General features: G+C 42.9%; 1 protein-coding gene across 1 annotated transcript in view; it reads right to left on the reverse strand.

The window, feature by feature from the left end:
* Positions 1-14619, reverse strand: part of LOC115126475 (phospholipase B1, membrane-associated-like) — a 56089-nt gene that overhangs the window by 20986 nt on the left and 20484 nt on the right. The window contains exons 9-13 of the mRNA XM_065004466.1: positions 10029-10109; positions 9314-9379; positions 8185-8276; positions 7919-8000; positions 7514-7615 (exon numbers count right to left, since the gene is read on the reverse strand). Of these exons, the coding sequence (XP_064860538.1) occupies positions 7514-7615; positions 7919-8000; positions 8185-8276; positions 9314-9379; positions 10029-10109 (423 nt within the window). The remainder of the gene's footprint in view (positions 1-7513; positions 7616-7918; positions 8001-8184; positions 8277-9313; positions 9380-10028; positions 10110-14619) is intronic.

Below are 14619 nucleotides of genomic sequence, written 5' to 3' on the forward strand. Positions count from 1 at the left end.
CGTACCCCTGCACATTAACTCTGTACTGGTACCCCTGTATATAGTCTCATTACTAACCTGTACCCCTGCCCATTAACTCTGTACTGGTACCCCTGTATATAGTCTCATTACTAACCCGTACCCCTGCACATTGACTATGTACTGGTACCCCTGTATATAGTCTGATTACTAACCCATACCGCTGCACATTGACTCTGTACTGGTACCCCCTGTATATAGTCTCATTACTAACCCGTACCCCTGCACATTGACTATGTACTAGTACCCCCTGTATATAGTCTCATTACTAACCCATACCCCTGTATATAGTCTGATTACTAACCCATACCCCTGTATATAGTCTGATTACTAACCCGTACCGCTGCACATTGACTATGTACTGGTACCCCTGTATATAGTCTCATTACTAACCCGTACCCCTGTATATAGTCTGATTACTAACCCATACCCCTGTATATAGTCTGATTACTAACCCATACCCCTGTATATAGTCTGATTACTAACCCGTACCCCTGTATATAGTCTCATTACTAACCCGTACCCCTGTATATAGTCTCATTACTAACCCGTACCCCTGTATATAGTCTCATTACTAACCCGTACCCCTGTATATAGTCTCATTACTAACCCGTACCCCTGTATATAGTCTCATTACTAACCCATACCCCTGCACATTGACTATGTACTGGTACCCCTGTATATAGTCTGATTACTAACCCGTACCCCTGTATATAGTCTGATTACTAACCCATACCCCTGTATATAGTCTCATTACTAACCCATACCCCTGTATATAGTCTGATTACTAACCCGTACCCCTGTATATAGTCTGATTACTAACCCATACCCCTGTATATAGTCTGATTACTAACCCATACCCCTGCACATTGACTATGTACTGGTACCCCTGTATATAGTCTGATTACTAACCCGTACCCCTGTATATAGTCTCATTACTAACCCATATCCCTGTATATAGTCTGATTACTAACCCATACCCCTGCACATTGACTATGTACTGGTACCCCTGTATATAGTCTGATTACTAACCCGTACCCCTGCACTTTGACTCTGTACTGGTACCCCTGTATATAGTCTCATTACTAACCCGTACCCCTGTATATAGTCTCATTACTAACCCGTACCCCTGTATATAGTCTGATTACTAACCCATACCCCTGTATATAGTCTGATTACTAACCCATACCCCTGTATATAGTCTCATTACTAACCCGTACCCCTGTATATAGTCTCATTACTAACCCGTACCCCTGTATATAGACTGATTACTAACCCGTACCCCTGTATATAGTCTGATTACTAACCCGTACCCCTGCACATTGACTATGTACTGGTACCCCTGTATATAGTCTGATTACTAACCCGTACCCCTGTATATAGTCTCATCACTAACCCATACCCCTGTATATAGTCTGATTACTAACCCATACCCCTGTATATAGTCTCATTACTAACCTGTACCCCTGTATATAGTCTGATTACTAACCTGTACCCCTGTATATAGTCTGATTACTAACCTGTACCCCTGTATATAGTCTGATTACTAACCTGTACCCCTGTATATAGTCTGATTACTAACCCATACCCCTGTATATAGTCTGATTACTAACCCATACCCCTGCACATTAACTCTGTACTGGTACCCCTGTATATAGTCTGATTACTAACCCATACCCCTGCACATTGACTATGTACTGGTACCGCTGTATATAGTCTGATTACTAACCCATACCCCTGCACATTGACTATGTACTGGTACCCCTGTATATAGTCTGATTACTAACCCATACCCCTGTATATAGTCTGATTACTAACCCATACCCCTGTATATAGTCTGATTACTAACCCGTACCCCTGTATATAGTCTGATTACTAACCCATACCGCTGCACATTGACTATGTACTTGTACCCCTGTATATAGTCTCATTACTAACCCATACCCCTGTATATAGTCTGATTACTAACCCATACCCCTGTATATAGTCTGATTACTAACCCGTACCCCTGTATATAGTCTCATTACTAACCCATACCCCTGTATATAGTCTGATTACTAACCCATACCCCTGTATATAGTCTGATTACTAACCCATACCCCTGTATATAGTCTGATTACTAACCCGTACCCCTGTATATAGTCTGATTACTAACCCATACCGCTGCACATTGACTATGTACTGGTACCCCTGTATATAGTCTCATTACTAACCCATACCCCTGTATATAGTCTCATTACTAACCCATACCCCTGTATATAGTCTGATTACTAACCCATACCCCTGTATATAGTCTGATTACTAACCCATACCCCTGTATATAGTCTGATTACTAACCCATACCCCTGTATATAGTCTGATTACTAACCCGTACCCCTGTATATAGTCTGATTACTAACCCATACCCCTGTATATAGTCTGATTACTAACCCATACCCCTGTATATAGTCTGATTACTAACCCGTACCCCTGTATATAGTCTCATTACTAACCCATACCCCTGTATATAGTCTCATTACTAACCCATACCCCTGTATATAGTCTGATTACTAACCCATACCCCTGTATATAGTCTGATTACTAACCCGTACCCCTGTATATAGTCTCATTACTAACCCATACCCCTGTATATAGTCTCATTACTAACCCATACCCCTGTATATAGTCTGATTACTAACCCATACCCCTGTATATAGTCTCATTACTAACCCATACCCCTGTATATAGTCTCATTACTAACCTGTACCCCTGTATATAGTCTCATTACTAACCCATACCCCTGTATATAGTCTGATTACTAACCCATACCCCTGTATATAGTCTGATTACTAACCCGTACCCCTGTATATAGTCTCATTACTAACCCATACCCCTGTATATAGTCTCATTACTAACCCATACCCCTGTATATAGTCTCATTACTAACCCATACCCCTGCACATTGACTATGTACTGGTACCCCTGTATATAGTCTCATTACTAACCCATACCCCTGTATATAGTCTCATTACTAACCCATACCCCTGTATATAGTCTCATTACTAACCCATACCCCTGTATATAGTCTCATTACTAACCCGTACCCCTGTATATAGTCTCATTACTAACCCATACCCCTGCACATTGACTATGTACTGAGGGCTACACTAGTTCATTATGTTAGGTCCTGATCTGGCTCATCCAAATGGCTGTGGGCTACACTAGTTCATTATGTTAGGTCCTGATCTGGCTAATCCAAATGGCTGTGGGCTACACTAGTTCATTATGTTTGGTCCTGATCTGGCTAATCCAAATGGCTGTGGGCTACACTAGTTCATTATGTTAGGTCCTGATCTGGCTAATCCAAATGGCTGTGGGCTACACTAGTTCATTATGTTTGGTCCTGATCTGGCTAATCCAAATGGCTGTGGGCTACACTAGTTCATTATGTTAGGTCCTGATCTGGCTAATCCAAATGGCTGAGGGCTACACTAGTTCATTATGTTTGGTCCTGATCTGGCTAATCCAAATGGCTGAGGGCTACACTAGTTCATTATGTTAGGTCCTGATCTGGCTAATCCAAATGGCTGTGGGCTACACTAGTTCATTATGTTTGGTCCTGATCTGGCTAATCCAAATGGCTGAGGGCTACACTAGCTCTTTTAGCAGGCAAGAGTTGCTCAGAATTCCATGGCATTATTTATAGTATGTATGTATATATTTATAGTATGTTTATAGTATAGACACAGGTGCTCCTATATGCTTCATTTAGAGTTACAGGTGCTCCTATATGCTTCATTTAGAGTTACAGGTGCTCCTATATGCTTCATTTAGAGTTACAGGTGCTCCTATATGCTTCATTTAGAGTTACAGGTGCTCCTATATGCTTCATTTAGAGTTACAGGTGCTCCTATATGCTTCATTTAGAGTTACAGGTACTCCTATATGCTTCATTTAGAGTTACAGGTACTCCTATATGCTTCATTTAGAGTTACAGGTGCTCCTATATGCTTCATTTAGAGTTACAGGTGCTCCTATATGCTTCATTTAGAGTTACAGGTGCTCCTATATGCTTCATTTAGAGTTACAGGTACTCCTATATGCTTCATTTAGAGTTACAGGTACTCCTCTATGCTTCATTTAGAGTTACAGGTACTCCTCTATGCTTCATTTAGAGTTACAGGTGCTCCTATATGCTTCATTTAGAGTTACAGGTACTCCTATATGCTTCATTTAGAGTTACAGGTACTCCTCTATGCTTCATTTAGAGTTACAGGTGCTCCTATATGCTTCATTTAGAGTTACAGGTGCTCCTCTATGCTTCATTTAGAGTTACAGGTACTCCTATATGCTTCATTTAGAGTTACAGGTGCTCCTATATGCTTCATTTAGAGTTACAGGTACTCCTATATGCTTCATTTAGAGTTACAGGTACTCCTATATGCTTCATTTAGAGTTACAGGTACTCCTATATGCTTCATTTAGAGTTACAGGTACTCCTATATGCTTCATTTAGAGTTACAGGTACTCCTATATGCTTCATTTAGAGTTACAGGTGCTCCTATATGCTTCATTTAGAGTTACAGGTACTCCTATATGCTTCATTTAGAGTTACAGGTACTCCTCTATGCTTCATTTAGAGTTACAGGTACTCCTCTATGCTTCATTTAGAGTTACAGGTGCTCCTATATGCTTCATTTAGAGTTACAGGTACTCCTATATGCTTCATTTAGAGTTACAGGTACTCCTCTATGCTTCATTTAGAGTTACAGGTGCTCCTATATGCTTCATTTAGAGTTACAGGTGCTCCTCTATGCTTCATTTAGAGTTACAGGTACTCCTATATGCTTCATTTAGAGTTACAGGTGCTCCTATATGCTTCATTTAGAGTTACAGGTACTCCTATATGCTTCATTTAGAGTTACAGGTACTCCTATATGCTTCATTTAGAGTTACAGGTACTCCTATATGCTTCATTTAGAGTTACAGGTACTCCTATATGCTTCATTTAGAGTTACAGGTACTCCTATATGCTTCATTTAGAGGTACAGGTACTCCTATATGCTTCATTTAGAGTTACAGGTACTCCTATATGCTTCATTTAGAGTTACAGGTACTCCTATATGCTTCATTTAGAGTTACAGGTACTCCTATATGCTTCATTTAGAGTTACAGGTACTCCTCTATGCTTCATTTAGAGTTACAGGTGCTCCTATATGCTTCATTTAGAGTTACAGGTACTCCTATATGCTTCATTTAGAGTTACAGGTACTCCTCTATGCTTCATTTAGAGTTACAGGTACTCCTCTATGCTTCATTTAGAGTTACAGGTACTCCTATATGCTTCATTTAGAGTTACAGGTGCTCCTATATGCTTCATTTAGAGTTACAGGTGCTCCTATATGCTTCATTTAGAGTTACAGGTACTCCTATATGCTTCATTTAGAGTTACAGGTACTCCTCTATGCTTCATTTAGAGTTACAGGTACTCCTATATGCTTCATTTAGAGTTACAGGTACTCCTCTATGCTTCATTTAGAGTTACAGGTACTCCTCTATGCTTCATTTAGAGTTACAGGTGCTCCTATATGCTTCATTTAGAGTTACAGGTACTCCTATATGCTTCATTTAGAGTTACAGGTACTCCTATATGCTTCATTTAGAGTTACAGGTGCTCCTATATGCTTCATTTAGAGTTACAGGTACTCCTATATGCTTCATTTAGAGTTACAGGTACTCCTATATGCTTCATTTAGAGTTACAGGTACTCCTATATGCTTCATTTAGAGTTACAGGTGCTCCTATATGCTTCATTTAGAGTTACAGGTACTCCTCTATGCTTCATTTAGAGTTACAGGTGCTCCTATATGCTTCATTTAGAGTTACAGGTACTCCTATATGCTTCATTTAGAGTTACAGGTACTCCTCTATGCTTCATTTAGAGTTACAGGTACTCCTATATGCTTCATTTAGAGTTACAGGTGCTCCTATATGCTTCATTTAGAGTTACTTACAGCGCATTCAGAAAGTATTCAGACCCCTTCTCTTGTTCTGCATTTTGTTACGTTACAGCCTTATTCTAAAATTGATTAAATAAATCCTCATCAATCTACACACAATACCCCTTAATGACAAGGCGAAAACAGGTTTTTAGAATTGTCCGTAGAGCTCTGAGACAGGATTGTGTCGAGGCACAGATCTGGGGAAGGGTACCAAAAAATGCCTGCAGCATTGAAGGTCCCCAATAACACAGTGGCCTCCATCATTCTTCAATGGAAGAAGTTTGGAACCACCCAGACTCTTCCTAGAGCTGGCCGCCCGGCCAAACTGAGCAATCAGGGGAGAAGGGCCTTGGTCAGGGAGGTGACCAAGAACCCGATGGTCACTCTGACAGAGCTCCAGAGTTCCTCTGTGGAGATGGGAGAACCTTCCAGAAGGACAACCATCGCTGCAGCACTCCACCAATCAGGCCTAAATGATAGAGTGGCCAGACGGAAGCCACTCCTCAGTAAAAGGCACATGACAGCCCGCTTGGAGTTTACCAAAATGCACTTAAAGGATTCTCAGACCATGAGAAACAAGATTTTCTGGTCTGATGAAACCAAGATCGAACTCTTTGTCCTGAAGGAACAAACGATTAATCTGGTTGAACTTGTTGTAGGTAGAGGTTAGGGGTTAGAGAACGAACAGGCAGTCTTGGTGGTTCTGTGTGTTGTAGGTAGGGGTTAGATGTTAGGGGTTAGTGGTTAGGAGTTAGAGGTTCATGGGTAGGGAACGAACAGGCAGTCTTGGTGGTTCTGTGTGTTGTAGGTAGGGGTTAGATGTTAGGGGTTAGTGGTTAGGAGTTAGAGGTTCATGGGTAGGGAACGAACAGGCAGTCTTGGTGGTTCTGTGTGTTGTAGGTAGGGGTTAGATGTTAGGGGTTAGTGGTTAGGAGTTAGAGGTTCATGGGTAGGGAACGAACAGGCAGTCTTGGTGGTTCTGTGTGTTGTAGGTAGGGGTTAGATGTTAGGGGTTAGTGGTTAGGAGTTAGAGGTTCATGGGTAGGGAACGAACAGGCAGTCTTGGTGGTTCTGTGTGTTGTAGGTAGAGGTTAGGGGTTAGGGAACGAACAGGCAGTCTTGGTGGTTCTGTGTGTTGTAGGTAGGGGTTAGATGTTAGGGGTTAGTGGTTAGGAGTTAGAGGTTCATGGGTAGGGAACGAACAGGCAGTCTTGGTGGTTCTGTGTGTTGTAGGTAGAGGTTAGGGGTTAGGGAACGAACAGGCAGTCTTGGTGGTTCTGTGTGTTGTAGGTAGGGGTTAGATGTTAGGGGTTAGTGGTTAGGAGTTGGTTAGGAGTTAGAGGTTCATGGGTAGGGTTAACGAACAGGCAGTCTTGGTGGTTCTGTGTGTTGTAGGTAGAGGTTAGGGGTTAGGGAACGAACAGGCAGTCTTGGTGGTTCTGTGTGTTGTAGGTAGGGGTTAGATGTTAGGGGTTAGTGGTTAGGAGGTAGAGGTTAGGGGTTAGGGAACGAACAGGCAGTCTTGGTGGCTGGGCGTTTTGAAGATAGGGCTGCAGAACCACAGCAAAGTCCTCTTTGAAGAAGCGGTCGCTTTCCAGAAGCTTCTCCAGCCTCCACTAGAAACACAATGAGAGATAGGTATCAATAGAGTATCATGACTGGAAACACAATGGAAGATAGGTATCAATAGAGTATCATGTCAAGCGTACTCAGTGGAAGATAGGTATCAATAGAGTATCATGACTGGAAACACAATGGAAGATAGGTATCAATAGAGTATCATGTCAAGGGTACTCAGTGGAAGATAGGGAAGTGTACACACAGGCTGCATGCTGGGATAGAGCAGGGGTGGGCACCAATCAGGCCCTTGAGAACTGGAGTTGCCCACCCCTTGGATAGAGGGCTGTATCAACACACACCTGAAATTCAAAGTTGAGTTCTATAAGTTCCTTCAGGTCAGTAGAGTTATCCTCTGGTAACACCAAGCAGGAGCAGAACCTCCTTGGTAGAGATTACAACATTTCAGTAATTTAATCCCAACTCCTAACCTCTAACCCTAGTTCCTTCAGGTCGGTAGATTTATCCCCTGGTACCACCAAGTGGGAGCAGAAACTTCGTGGTAGAGATTACAACATTTAAAGACACTTGAGTGGAATTGTTTCAAGGTTAGGGAGAGCAGTCCTACTTTTGGAGCTCACAGCCGATGGAGGGCCTCTGAACTTCTCTGAGAGTCTCCATGGGAAGGATCTGAACGATGTTCACTATCATCCTAGGGACCTGAGAGAGAGAGAGAGAGAGAGAGAGAGAGAGAGAGAGAGAGAGAGAAACGAGACGGAAAGAGAAATCAGTGAAGAACAAAGGACCACAAAATAGAATCACCTTCAGTGCATAATAAAATGTTACAAAATAACTTGACTATACATCGTTCATCATTGTTTCAAGCATCTGTCATATCAAGTTCATCATCGTGTCACGCATCTGTCATACCTCGTTCATCATCGTGTTAAGCATTTCTGTCATACTTCGTTCATCATTGTGTCAAGCATCTGTCATATCTCGTTCATCATCGTGTCAAGCATCGGTCATACCTCGTTCATCATCGTGTCAAGCATCGGTCATACTTCGTTCATCATCGTGTCAAGCATCTGTTACACCTCGTTCCTCATCGTGTCAAGCATCTGTCATACCTCGTTCCTCATCGTGTCAAGCATCGGTCATACCTCGTTCATCATCGTGTCAAGCATCTGTTACACCTCGTTCCTCATCGTGTCAAGCATCTGTCATACCTCTTTCCTCATCGTGTCAAGCATCTGTCATACCTCTTTCCTCATCGTGTCAAGCATCTGTCATACCTCGTTCATCATCGTGTCAAGCATCTGTCACACCTCGTTCCTCATCGTGTCAAGCATCTGTCATACCTCGTTCCTCATCGTGTCAAGCATCGGTCATACCTCGTTCATCATCGTGTCAAGCATCTGTTACACCTCGTTCCTCATCGTGTCAAGCATCTGTCATACCTCTTTCCTCATCGTGTCAAGCATCTGTCATACCTCGTTCATCATCGTGTCAAGCATCTGTCACACCTCGTTCCTCATCGTGTCAAGCATCTGTCATACCTCGTTCCTCATCGTGTCAAGCATCTGTCATACCTCGTTCCTCATCGTGTCAAGCATCGGTCATACCTCGTTCATCATCGTGTCAAGCATCTGTCATACCTCGTTCATCATCGTGTCAAGCATCTGTCATACCTCGTTCATCATTGTGTCAAGCATCTGTCATACCTCATTCATCATTGTGTCAAGCATCTGTCATACCTCATTCATCATTGTGTCAAGCATCTCTGTCATGTAGTAGATGAAGTTGTCCGCTGAGAAGAGAGTCTGGAATATTAATAAACAGTATCAGTTTTACAGCCGTGAGAACAGCAGTGCAGTATTTTCCTCTGTTTAATATACACCGTTAATTACTCTGTCAGATAATCTGGTGAGTTTAGTTAATTAACAAACATGGCAATGTATCTAAAGTAGGGCAGAAAGGCTAATGGGCAGGAGTGACTGCATCTACTGGGCAGGAGTGACTGCATCTACTGGGCAGGAGTGACTGCATCTACTGGGCAGGCGTGACTGCAACTACTGGGCAGGCGTGACTGCAACTACTGGGCATTCGTGACTGCAACTACTGGGCAGGCGTGACTGCAACTACTGGGCAGGCGTGACTGCAACTACTCGGCAGGCGTGACTGCATCTACTGGGCAGGCGTGACTGCAACTACTGGGCAGGCGTGACTGCAACTACTCGGCAGGCGTGACTGCAACTACTGGACAGGCGTGACTGCAACTACTCGGCAGGCGTGACTGCAACTACTCGGCAGGCGTGACTGCAACTACTGGGCAGGAGTGACTGTATCTACTGTGTAGGATTGACTGTATCTAATGTGTAGGATTGACTGTATCTAATGTGTAGGAGTGACTATCTAATAGGTATGAGGGACTTTATATCCAATAACCTATGAAAAAATACATTGCCTTACTTTGTTTTTACAATAATCACAGATGTCATTCATTCCAATAAGGACTGTCACCAGCTTCCAATCTTCTTTGTAGTTCAGACCCTGAAATATAGTAATATTATGTAATATAAATGCATTTTGTAGTTAATCTCTGCATGGAAAGGCACACTTACGGCTTGAATACTCCATTGCACAAGTCCGAAAACATACAGTTTCTGGAAGTGTCCAGCCTTGTAACGGCCCTCCACACGTCCCGTATTTCTCCCATAACGAAACACTTTTGTGCCAGATGTGCACACAGCACCTTCAGAAAGTATTCAGACCCCTTTTCCCACATTTGGTTACAGCCTTAAAATATATTAAATAGTTTCCCCCCCTCATCAATCTACACACAATAACCATAATGACAAAGCCAAAACAAGTTTAGAAATGTTGCTAATTTCCAAATAAAAAATGGAAATATCACATTTACATACAGTGGCTTGCAAAAGTATTCACTCCCCTTGGAATTTTTCCTATTTTGTTGCCTTACAATCTGGAATTAAAATGGATTTTTGGGGAGATTGTATCATTTGATTTACACAACATGCCCACCACTTTGAAGATCCCCCCCCAAAATTGTGTGTGAAACAAACAAGAAATAAGACAAAAAAAACAGAAGACTTGAGCGTGCATTGCTATTCACCCCCCCCCAAAGTCAGAGCCACCTTTGGCAGCAATTACAGCTACAAGTCCAAGAGGGCGTAGCAGTCGGACGTTTAGTCTTGTCCCGTCCCGTGTAAATATCCTTTTCCTATTTTTTAAAATATATTTAGTATAAGTTTGTTTTATTCACTGCTTTAGCACACTCCGCCAACCCTGATGTCCTAGCCGTGTCTGAATTCCGGCTTAGGAAGGCCACCAAAAATCCCGCAATTTCCATCACCAACTACAACATTTTCCGTCAAGATAGAACTACCAAAGGGGGAGGAGTTGCAATCTACTGCAGAGATAGCCTGCAAAGTTATGTCATACTATCCAGGTCTGTGCCTAAACCAACAAAAAAATCCACCTTTCCAGAAATTAGTCTCTCACCGTTGTTGCTTGTTATAAAACCCCCTCAGCCCCCAGCTGTGCCCTGGACACCATATGTGAATTGATTGCCCCCCATCTATTGTCAGAGTTCGTACTGCTAGGTGACCTAAACTGGGATAAGCTTAACCCCCCAACCATCCTACAATCTAAGCTAGATGCCCTCAATCTCACACAAATGATCAAGGAACCTACCAGGAACAACCCTAAATCCATAAACATGGGAAACCTCAAAGATATCCTCCTGACCAACTTGCCCTCTACATACACATCTGCTGTCTTCAACTAGGATCTCAGCAATCACTGCCTCATTGCCTGTGTCCGAAATGGGTCCCTGGTCAAACGACCACCCCTCATCACTGTCAAACACTCCCTAAAACACTTCAGTGAGTAGGCCTTTCTAATCGACTTGGCCTGGGTATGCTGGAAGGATATTGACCTCATCCCATCAGTAGAGGATGCCTGGTTGCTCTTTAAAAGTGCTTTCCTCACAATCTTAAGTAAGCATGCTCCCACCCATTCAAAAAAAATGTAGAACTAACAACAGATGTAGCCCTTTGTTCACCCCAGACTTGACTGCCCTTAACCAGCACAAAAATTGATGCTAATGCTGTGGCGTACAGCATTAGCATCGAATAGCCCCTTTTCAGGGAAGTTAGGAATCAATATGCTCAGTCAGGAAAGCTAAGGATAGCTTTTTCAAAAAGAAATGTGCATCCTGTAGCACTAATTCCCAAAAAGTATTGGGACACTGTAAAGTCCATGGAGAATAAGAGCACCTCCTCCCAGCTGCCCACTGCACTGAGGCTAGGAAACACTGTCACCACCAATAAATCTACTATAATCGATCATTTCAATAAGCATTTTTTCTACGGCTGGCCATGCTTTCCACCTGGCTACCACTACCCCGCCCACTAACCCCCTGCAGCAACTTTCCAACCCTTCTCCTTCACCCAAATCCAGACTGCTGATGTTCTGAAAGAGCTGCAAAATCTGGATCCCTCTTTCTAAAATGATCTGCCAAAATTGTTGAAACCCCTATTACTAGCCTGTCCAACCTCTCTTTCGTATCATCTGAGATCCCTTAAGATTGGAAAGCTGCCGCAGTCATCCCCCTCTTCAAAGGGGGAGACACTCTCTACCCAAACTGTTACATCTATCCTACCCTGCCTTTCTAAAGATTTCGAAAGCCAAGTTAACAAACAGATCACCAACCATTTAGAATCCCACCGTACCTTCACTATGCAATCTGGTTTCCGAGCTGATCTCAGCCACGCTCAAAGTCCTCAACAATATCATAACTGCCACAGATAGAAGACAGTAGTACTGTGCAGCCGTTTTCATCGACCTGGCCAAGGCTTTCAACTCTGTCAATCACCGCATTCTTATCGGCAGACTCAATAGCCTTAGTCTCAAATTACTGCCTCGCATGGTTCACCAACTACTTCTCAGATTTTTATTTTATCTTTATTTAACCAGGCAAGTCAGTTAAGAACAAATTCTTACTTTCAATAACAGCCTAGGAACAGTGGGTTAACTGCCTGTTCAGGGGCAGAACAACAGATTTGTACATTGTTAGCTCGGGGGTTTGAACTTGCAACCTTCCGGTTACTAGTCCAACGCTCTAACCGCTAGGCTACCCTGCCGCCCCAGATAGAGTTCAGTGTGTCAAATTGGTGGGCCTGTTGTCTGGACCTCTGGCAGTCTCTATGGGGGTGCCACAGGGTTCAATTCTCAGGCTGACTCTTTTCTCTGTATATATATCAATGATGTCGCTCTTGTTGCTGATGATTCTCTGATCCACCTCTACGCAGACAACACCATTCATTCACCTTTCTGAGCTTCCATACAACACTCCTTCCGTGGCCTCCAACTGCTCTTAAATGCTAGTAAAACTAAATGCATGCTCTACAACAGATTTCTGCCTGCCCACCTAGCATCATTACTCTGGACGGTTCTGACTTAGAATATGTGGAAAACTATAAATATCTCTGTGTCTGGTTAGACTAAACTAACCTTCCAGACACACATTAAGCATCTCCAATCCAAAATTCTGCAACAAAGCCTCCTTCACTCATGCTGCCAAACATACCCTCATAAAAGACTATCCTACCGATCCTTGACTTCGGCGATGTCATTTACAAAATAGCTTCCAACACCCTACTCAGCAAATTGTATGCAATCTATCACAGTGCCATCCAAAGCCCCATATACTGCCCACCACTGCAATCTGTATGCTCTCGTTGGCTGGCCTTCGCTACATATTCCCACTGGCTCCAGGTCATCTATAAGTCTTTGCTAGGTAAAGCCCTGCCTTATCTCAGCTAACTGGTCACTATAGCAGCACCCACTCATAGCATGCGCTCCAGCAGGTATATTTCACTGGTCACCCCCAAAGCCAATTCCTCTTTTTGCCACCTTTCCTTACAGTTCTCTGCTGCCAATGACTGGAACAAATTGAATTTTTTTTAGAAAAAAAAAATCACTGAAGCTGGAGACTCATATCTCCCTCACTAGCTTTAAGCACCAGCTGTCAGAGCAGCTCACAGATCACTGTACCTGTACATAGCCCATCTGTAAATAGCCCATCCAACTACCTCATCCCCATACTGTTATTTTTTTCTTCTCCTTTGCACCCCAGTATCTCTAGTTGCACATTCATCTTCTGCACATCTATGACTCGTGTGGGTATATTGCTAAATTGTAATTATTTTGTCACTATGGCCGATTTATTGCCTTACCTCCCTTATCTTATTTGCACACTCTGTACATACAGTCAATAACACAATAGAAAAAAGTGTGTGTTTGTTTATTCCACGTGTAACTCTGTGTTGTTGTTTGTGTCACACTGCTTTGCTTTATCTTGACCAGGTCCCAGATGTAAATGAGAACTTGCTCTCAACTGGCCTACCAGGTTAAATAAAGGTGTTCTCAACTGGCCTACCAGGTTAAATAAAGGTGTTCTCAACTGGCCTACCTGGTTAAATAAAGGTGTTCTCAACTGGCCTACCAGGTTAAATAAAGGTGTTCTCAACTGGCCTACCAGGTTAAATAAAGGTGTTCTCAACTGGCCTACCTGGTTAAATAAAGGTGTTCTCAACTGGCCTACCAGGTTAAATAAAGGTGTTCTCAACTGGCCTACCTGGTTAAATAAAGGTGTTCTCAACTGGCCTACCAGGTTAAATAAAGGTGTTCTCAACTGGCCTACCTGGTTAAATAAAGGTGAATAAAAAAATACATCCTCTGGGGCCAAGCTTCCTGCCATCCAGGACCTCTATACCAGGTGCTGTCAGAGGAAGGCCCTAAAAACTGTCAAAGACTCCAGCCGCCCTAGTCATAGACTGTTCTCTCTGCTACTCCACGGCAAGTGGTACTGGAGCGCCAAGTCGAGGTTCAAAAGGCTTCTTAACAGCTTCTACCCCCAAGCCATAAGACTACTGAACAGCTAATCAAAGGGCTACCCGGACCCCTCTTTTACGCTGCTGCTACTCTCTGTTTATTATCTATGCATAGTCACTTTAACTCTACCTACATGTACATA

This window comes from Oncorhynchus nerka, linkage group LG18 (assembly GCF_034236695.1).
Source record: "Oncorhynchus nerka isolate Pitt River linkage group LG18, Oner_Uvic_2.0, whole genome shotgun sequence".
Lineage (NCBI taxonomy): Eukaryota > Metazoa > Chordata > Actinopteri > Salmoniformes > Salmonidae > Oncorhynchus > Oncorhynchus nerka.